This window comes from Chrysochloris asiatica, unplaced genomic scaffold, assembly GCF_000296735.1.
Source record: "Chrysochloris asiatica unplaced genomic scaffold, ChrAsi1.0 scaffold00003, whole genome shotgun sequence".
NCBI classification, from domain to species: Eukaryota; Metazoa; Chordata; class Mammalia; order Afrosoricida; family Chrysochloridae; genus Chrysochloris; species Chrysochloris asiatica.
The window spans coordinates 13868743-13877945 of record NW_006408521.1 but is presented as its reverse complement, the minus strand read 5'-3'; the positions used below and the strand labels follow the sequence as shown (position 1 = coordinate 13877945).

Below are 9203 nucleotides of genomic sequence, written 5' to 3'. Positions count from 1 at the left end.
ACTGAATGACTTTGGGCAAAAGACTCACTTTTGGAGTGGGGTGCTTCCAGGCACCACTTTGGGGAGACAGATTTACTGAACCACGGAACTAGAGCCAAGAACCTTTGGGCTGAGATTTATAATGGAATGGAGTGCCCTGTAAGCATTTATCAGCAGCCCTAAAAGAGCTTCGCAACATTTCCCAGGTGGAGAGAGACCTGCTTGTTGGCATGACTGGGGAGAGGCTGTCCTGGTTGGTAGAACTGTGCTTTAAGCATTTTCTCATCCTGCATTGTGACCTGTTGACTTCCTCAATAAACCTAATTGTGATTCTGGTTTCTGAGTTCTATGTGACCATTGCAATGAATTGTCAAACCCAGCTCACTCGGGAGCATTGTGGAAGTGATGTTGTTGTTGTGTGTTGCCATCAAGTCGGTACTGACTCTCAGTGACCCTATGTACAACAGAATGAAACACTGCCTGGTCCCGGGCCAACCTCACTACTGTTGCCATGCTTGAGCCCATTGATGCTGCCACTTTGGCAATCCATCTTGCTGGGGGGATTCTTCTTTTTCTCTGACACTCCACCCTACCAAACATGATATCCTTCTCCAGTAACTGGTCCCTCCTGACAATATGTCTGAAGTATGAGAGACAAAGTGTGGTCATCCTGGCCTCCAAGGAGCACTCTGGTTGATAGTTGGCACAATTTTTGCACTTGGGCATTGGTGTGAGCACATTTGAGAACGTCTTTGGTAGGGTATGAGTACTCCCAAGGTGGGAATCAAGCTTCGAGAACAGCAAGACACATGGAAGCAGTTTTATGGCAGTGGACGTTGATGAAACCAGTTAAAAATGATGAGACCAAACTATGAAATCAACTCTGATCCATGGTGATCCTGCGTGTGCAGATGAGAACTGCTCCACAGGGTTTTCATGGCGGGAAGACTATGGAAACAGATTACCAGGCTTTATTTTGTTGTGCCACTGGGTACGTTTGAACTGCCAAACTTTTAGGTACTAGTCCAGCACAAACCAATTGTTCCTCTCAGGGACCCCAAACAGCAGACACAACCACATAATTCTGACAGACTTGTTATTAGCAACCATGACGTGAGACCCCTTCTGGGAGCTTGTTGTTTACCTGAGTGAGTGTATGAGGAGAATCAAATACCTGCAGTGGGGATGAGAAAGAGTCTAAGAATTACAAACCGTTACAGTTAAGGTGACACCATTTATTTTTCCAGGATGATGGGATTTAAGGAAATGTGTTACAGACATAATTTTATGTGTTGTTTCCCCAACATATTTATGAGGTTTCAGTCATCAAATAAATACTAAAGTACTATGCTATACATAAGAGCTGTGGTAGTGTAGTGGTTCTGAGTTGGGCTGCTGACCTCAAGGTCAGCAGGTAGAAACTACCAGCCGTTCTGCAGAAGAAAGCCGTTCTGCTCCCATAAAGATTTACAGCCTCAGAAACTCTATAAAGGGTTGCTGTGAGTTGGAACCAACTTAACAACACTTAACACCACCAAACAACATGTTATACATCTTTCTTTCACTTATTTTACTTTTTCTTATTTTAGAATTTTGTTTCAGCTAGAGTTTAGGTAGAATGACATGCAATCACAGGATTACATACACCTTCTTTAGCACACTACAGGTTGCCAGTGATTAGTGTACCTGCCCATCTTACCTTCTAAACAAATTCAAGTCTTGAATTCCTATGACCATAAATTCTTTTTTTGTTTTATTTAGTGGCTTTGACTTTTGACCAGTGTGGGCAAATCAGAGCCAATTTATACCCAGTGTAGCATTACTGTTATCAGTAGTCAGTCTGAAAGACTTCAAACAAAATTTAGATAAGCCCAAACACCTTGTTATGCTTCATCACATTTACTGTATCAAAACAATGACTTCTGACCTATGCACACTGATGATATTAAGCATATTTAACAATATTTTAAATACAGAAAATAATGTGAAAGATAATATCAAAGTTAAGGTAACAGAAATTGATGATTAATAAAAATATGGAATTTTATATAATGTTTTAATAGCTCAAGACAAAATACGAACATGCTTTAAAATTTAAACTAACTTGAACAGGCAAACATTTTGTAACTCAGGTGACTGATAGTGTCACGCTGGTTCGTGTGACTCTTTTTAGGTTCAGGCCAACCCTGATGTGAGCGTAGGCCCAATTGCACCAAATGCAACAGGAATTCTGTGAAGATTTTTAGTGTTACATGAAGTGTCTATACCATTTATTACACACCATTTCTAGTGAGGAGGAAAAAACAACAATCCTCAATTATCCATGAATTTCCCAAGTCCTTTCACCACTTCCTCCATTACCAAGATATCCTCTGTCATCTCAAACCTGGGTTCATCAAAGCAAGTTTCCTCCTACAGAGAAATGTTCCTAGTAGTGGCTGAGAAAACACAAAGTTCCTCATATGATTAGGGTCGACAATGACAGAACAGCATCCTTCTCTCTTTCTTTGTCTCCTTTGCTTACTCTTTCCCTACCCCACGGTTTCAGTGAGGATCCCTGGTGACACACTGTGTCCACACAAGGTTTTAAGAAATGTGTTTTGGCCTCTAAACTATTGTGAAGAATCCCCTTTAATTCTTCACATGGACAGTCTGGAGGTGAAAACTCCCTAGGCCACCTGAAAACCGCATACTGTGGTTGCCTGCTTCCATTGCATCACCTAGACATGTCCTTTGTAGATCTGACCTTCTCTGGGCTTCCTTTTTCTCCAACTATGTTGCCATTTCAGTTGATAGGACAATTGCACGCATGCTTGTAGGACACTGTAGATGGAAGATTGGCTGGGGACGGTGGGGGGAAGGAAGCAGTTACTGAGATCGCCCCAGGTTCTGCTCCTCCAGTCTTTTGATGGACACAGCACACCCAACAATCTTGTACAGAATCTAAAATGACTCTAAGAATGGAAAAGCATTTCAAAACTGGACCATAAAGGTATAGAGCTGATGGAGCCGGCTGCTTTCTATTCATCTATGACTAAGCCCAAAGCATAACAACACTAATGATATGTGGCTAAGGGAATGTGAGAACAAATTGCACTCAAAGGTCCAGTTGAGACAGACCCTCAGAAACTTCTGGAGACCTCCATATAATCCAGCAATTCAAGAGTTAATACCTTGTGCAGCAGAGGTTCTCCATACCCACTGTGTGCTTCAGTCTATGTTAAATATTTGAATATCCCCTTGGTGGAGGTGTTTTGCCCCTTGCCGCATAGACTCTGTTACTCTATTCCTCATTCCTTGCCTCAGCTATAGAAGCTGAAGGGAGGAGGCTGGTGGAGTCCAAACTCTTCTCACATTCTTTATCTGCTGGCTGCATTTCTCTGTCCAACTCAAGGACCTCCAAGAGACGCAAAGCCTCAGAATCATTACTGTTTCGAGCTAACCGCATTTTAGCAATTCTTTGCAGCTTGCTTTTAATTTTTTCTTTTGGCTTTGATCTCTGGTTTATTTTCATGCCCTCTATAAAATGCTGGATGGCCTTTTCTTCACATTGCATTTGATACAGCTGAAAGTTGCCGTATCGCAGATGCAGCAGCTGTTTCACCACAGGATTAAGCTCTTTGCTGAATTCTTTTTGGAAGTAATAATCTGCTTCCTCATACTGATTGGCTTGAGCACAGAGGCTGGCAAGGTAAGAGTAGATATTGGGTAGATTCGTATTGAGTGATTCTGCTTTCTTTAAATGAATCATGGCTTGTTCTATTACTTCCAGTAACTTCTCTTTTTTCCCATACCTTTCATTCTGTATTTGGAGGACTTTTGTCTTGTAGCAGCACCCAGTGTAGTAATGAACGTAGGCATTGTTTGGCAAACTTTCTAAAACCTTTCTAAGTATTTCTATAGCTTTGTCCAGGGCACCTTTTCTTCGATAAAAGTTTGCAGCGCTGCGAAGCACATCTGTTGCACATGGGACTTTCTCTAAGGCTTCTTCAACTAAACGTTCTCCTTCATCCTCTTCATTCATGTCTTGGAGTTTTTGGGCCAGGAGAACTTTAGCGTACTGATTGTCAGGATTCAGCCCAATGGCTTGTTTCAGAGAGTCAACGGAGTTCTGCTTAGGTGACCAGGTATCCAAACGGTAGCTCACAATCGCCAGTCCAGAGGTGAATTCCGGGTTCTTTGGTTTCTTTTCCAGAGCTTTCTCAAAACACACCTTAGCTCTTTCATTAAACTGTCCTCCAAACTTCAACCGTGTCCACCCTTCCTCACAGTCTATCTCAGGACTTTCAATTCTATACGGGCTGGAAAACTTCTTGCAGACGTGTCTCACCTTGTTGACATAAATCTGAGCTTCGAAAAGTCTGCCCATGTGATAGTAGACCCAGGCATAGTTTCCCCAGGTGATCAGACTTCTGATTTCTGCTTGGCTAGAATGATCTCTCTGAATGAATTCTTCAGCTTGCTGTAAATATTCCAGGGCGACTTCGTTTTGGCCTCGTAGGTGTTTTATGTAGGCCAGTATGTTGCATGTTGTGGCTCTGAATTCACTGTTCTCAAACTCAGTCTGGTTACATATTCTGTCTTCAAAATCATCCAAGGAATTTTCTTCCTTTAACAAATTCCAGGTGAAATGACATTTCAGTTGTTGTAGACTGATCTCCAAGGAATTCCTGGTGATCTCACTGTAGGGAAATTGGAGAGATGGACACTTTAACATTGCACAGATTCATCAGATAAGAAATGTGGATTGCAAATACAGATGTCCTCCCCCTAAAGAATGCCAACTATCCCAATCTAAAAAGAATAGATTCCCCCCACCCCGCACCCCATACCCTGCCTATGGAGTCCTGGTGTGGTGCTGTAGGATAGTTTGAACCTGTAAGGTCAGTTTGAACCACAAGGTTGACTGTAGAAACTCACCAGCTACTCCTCAGAAACCCTAGAAATGGTCACTATGAGTCAGAACTGACTGGACAGCACTTAACAACAACAACAACCCTGCCTATGTGTTAAATGCATGGTGAAGCCGGAATTTAATGACTGTGGAGGGTGAAAGAATTAGGGAATAGCAGTGGGTAGTGTTTTCTACACTGGAGCTGTTGTTGTTGTTGTGATGTGCCGTGGAGTCGGTTCAACTCATATTGACCCTGTATAGGGTTTCCGAGACTATAAATCTTTACGGGAGCAGAATGCTTCATCTGTCTCCCGCGGAACAGCTGGTCGTTTCAAACTGCTGACCCTGAGGTTCGCAGCCCAATTCATAACCACTACACTAAGCTTTATGTCCCTGAATAAGGCAGTTTTTGTTAAAAGCTTCAGCCCTCAGCTTTTGGCTTCTGAAGGCCTTTGCAGAGATTGCCAAATCTATGATTTCAGTAGAAGTTTCATTTTATTTATGTAGTTTCTAAGAAGCAAAGATATTTGATAACTTTTTAAAAAATTATTTGCTTCTATACATGAATAAGTAAAAAAGTATTGCTATAAAATCATCTGAACTTTTATTAAGCATAAATATCAAAATGTGAAACTATTGTTTCTCGGCATATCCTCCATCTTGGTCTATACACTTCTGAAGGCAGTGTTTCCATCTCTCTCTTCTCCAAAGAATTCTCCACTCTTCAATTTGTACCACATCAAAAAGTCTGTTTTGGCATCCTTGAGGGACTAGAATCGTATTCCTTTTAAATGTTCTTTGGATTCTGGGCACAAAAAGAAATCCTTTCAGGCAAGATGAGGGTTACAGGTTAGATGGCATAAAGTTTCCCAAAGAAATTCTCAAAGAAGGAGCAAGTGAATTGTCATGATGGAAAGAAATTTCTCAGTGTAAATTTGCTGACCTTTTTCAGATCAATGTAGTTTTCAGTTTATTTATAATTTCTTCATAATAAACTGCCATTATCATCCTGTGCCCTTTGAGAACATTACCTTTTTGGAATTCCAAAACACAGTTGCCATTACTTGAACTGATCTCTCTGCCTTGAATTTAACTGGTCCCGCAGATCCCCTGGGAAGCTATTACTGCAAGCCATCCACTGCTCACAGAGATGTTTGGGACAAACCTGTGCGTATATGAACTGGGACTCTACTAGCAATACTTTTTACATACCTTTGTATATTAAAAATTTTAGCTTTAAACGTTTAGTTTTAAATGTGTTTATTTCTCTGAAATGGAACCATTTTATCTTTTGTATTTTTAATGTCTTATTGTTAAGTGCCATTGAGTCAGTTCCGACTCTTAGCGACCCTGTATAGGGTTTCCAAGAAGTGGCTGGTGAGTTTGAACCAACGACTTTGTGTTTAGTAATCTAGTGCTTATCCTGAAGCGCCACATTGGGACTCCTTTAATGTCTTAGTTCTTTTTATGTAGCCTTTTAAAATCTTATCACTATCTATTTCCTGACTAATTTTTTTACATATCCTTAATTAATCATGTTAGTCCATACAAACTTTTTAAACTTTAAAAAATTGATTTTTTGTTTTTTCTCTTTATGTTGACCTTTATTATCTCTCTTTTTTTTTCAGTTGAAATTTTTGTATTGTAACCTTTAAAATCTATGTTCTAACCATCCTTAGTTTTTACTCAGTTCCCCTGCTTTCATATTGTTTTGGTCTCAGAGTGGAGGTATGGATTCAAAATCCCACTTGTAACTTTCAACTGTTTACCTCAGTTGTTTAACTCTTGTGTTTAACTGTTTAACTTTACCTCTTAACTGTTTTATTAATACATATGTTATCCATGCTTTTGTTTAAGAATAAAATGCAATCATTTTGTTGTGTGGTACTATAGGATAAGCACTGGACTGCTAACAGCAAGGTCAGTGGTTCAAACCCACTAGCTGCTCCTTAGAAACCCTATACAGAGTCTCTAGGAGTCAGGGGTGACAGTTGGTACTTAGCAACAACACTTCCAAACTGGGGAGTGCTGTGGCTCTGTAGACTAAGCACTGGACTGTGAACCATAAACTCACTGGTTTAAGCCCACCAGTTGCTCTGTGAGAGAAAGATGGGGTAAAGATGTTGTTGTTATTGTTAAGTGCCTTCAATTAGATTCTGATTCATAGCCACCCTGCATAGGGTTTCTGAGGACTGAATAGTGAGTTTGAACACCTACCACTGTGGTAAGCCATCCAGTGTGCCAGTGATTATTCTAAAGTATGCATCGGAACCAACTGACGACATTTAACAACAAACAACTTCTAAACTTGTCATTTCTAATCTTAACACATCTCATTAACTTGGTTTAGTATTAATTTTGCATTTGTTGTTGGGATTTTCTTTGGAAATTATTACTGTATTTCTCCTCTGGTTCGCATTTACAGCAGCAGGAGAGAGGTGTGATTTACAGCAGGTTCACAAGCTCGTTTTCTTATGGGAAGAGCCCCTTTCCTTTAGGTGGAACGTTCCTGAAATGATTTTCCATTCCCTTCCATGCTGGTCCTCCAAGTAAATGAATATGCAGCAGACAAAAAACAGCAGAGAGAGCACACATGAACAAAACCCCTGCTCTCAATAACCTGAGAGATGGTTGGATTCAAAAGCACCCCATGCCCAAAATATTTCTCCACATTTGCCTATGTATAGTTTGTTGCTGTCTTGTACTGTTAAAATTGGTTCTGATTCATAGTGCCCCTGTCAGGGTTTCCAAGGAGCAGCTGGTGAGTTTGAACTGCAGATCTTACAATTAGCAGTCCAGTGCTTATCCTACAGTGCCACACCTGGACCCCTGCCTATGTATTGGAGTCCCTGAAATGTTTTTTTCATGACTTAAACTTTTTTTTTCATGGTTTGGCACTGCAGGATAATGCACTGACTGCAAAGTCGGTGGTTCAAACCCACCAGCGGTTCCACTGTTCACCAGGCATGGAACTAAAGCTATTACCACAGTGTACATCTTCAGGAACCAATCTCTTGGAGGGGTTGAGCCCAGAAATCTGTCTGTAACAAGCTCTCAAGCTGATTCTTATGCAGCTCAAGTTGGAAGGCTACTGTTTTAGAGTCCAAGCGCCAAGTCCAGTGAAAGTACCTACCAGGGTTGGATTACCCAATAAGCTAGGTACACATGGGTTTAAATGTGTTTACTTACTAATCTGCAATTTCACTTGTTTCCACCACATTATGTAAAATTGTACACTGTTGTTGTTGTTAAGTGCTGTTGAGTTGGTTCGGACTCATAGTGACCCTATATAGGGTTTCCAAGGAGTGGCAGAGCATATATGTTGAGTCTGTAACATTAGGGGAAAGATTCTAAGGCAAGATCATGTTAAAATATAAAGAAATAGGTACACAGGCTCTCGAGATTCTGGGTGACTATACACACACACATTGTAAATATCTTAGATCTTTTTTTCCTATGAGACAGGCATGCAAACTAGCTGGGGTAAACAAACAAACAACAGCAACAGTTTAAGAAGGCAATGCGGACTCTAGGAAGTGATCTCTGGAGCTGGTATTCCTGGATCTTTAAGCCCCCAAGTCTTAGCCTCAGGCAACCAGATCTGGTCATCCCAACCCTCAAACTGGAAAAAGTAGAGTGTTCCCTTACTGCTCTCTGAGCTAACACTTCCTCCCTCTCCAGGGCAGTCTTCTGTTTCTGGGAAACTTAAGGAGCCTTCTGTGGGCATGAATCGCTCTGAGCACTCAATCTCCAATTCACACTCCAGACAGGAGAACTCTAGCCAATCATTAGAAAGTGGAGGTAAAAACATTTCTGTGAGTTTGCCAGCTCTAATGCCATTGTGAGAGGATTGAGTGCTTTAAAGTTAAAATTCACCTTGTCATAAACTAGTCTTGTTGTACTGAGTCCATCTTTAACAACATCGGCTGAAAATAAATCTTTTGTTAAATACTAATTTTATTATAATTCACTGACTTAATAATCTTTTCAAATAAAATATAAAAGAAGAGCAGCCAATAAGACTAATTTCCCCAAACCCATCTTTAAATCAGCTACCTGCCTATTTATACCCAAATGTGATTCTCTGCTTCCCCTCCCTGTCTTTCCTGCCAAACTTGCTCTCAGCAACTCCTTGTAGAGACACCCTTAGGAAACTTGACTCAGGAAGTTGCCTTCAGTGGGACATTGCTGCCCAGGATTTGCATTCAACAAGTCTGAGTGAACACCGAACACCAAGGAGAATCTTTACCTCATGATCGCTGTTCGCTTTCCAGCTCTTCTGAGAAACTGAAGATGCTGTGCTCTGTAGAAGCCTTCTTCTTCCTACAAT

At 40.9% G+C, this 9203-nt stretch overlaps 1 protein-coding gene across 1 annotated transcript; it reads right to left on the bottom strand.

Moving 5' to 3' along the window:
• Positions 1-3262: 3262 nt before the first annotated feature.
• IFIT2 (interferon-induced protein with tetratricopeptide repeats 2) lies at positions 3263-8040 on the bottom strand. Its single transcript, XM_006831440.1, is given in 2 exon segments — positions 3263-4661; positions 8021-8040. Coding segments are annotated over 2 exon segments (1419 nt in total).
• Between the last annotated feature and the right edge of the window lie 1163 nt (positions 8041-9203).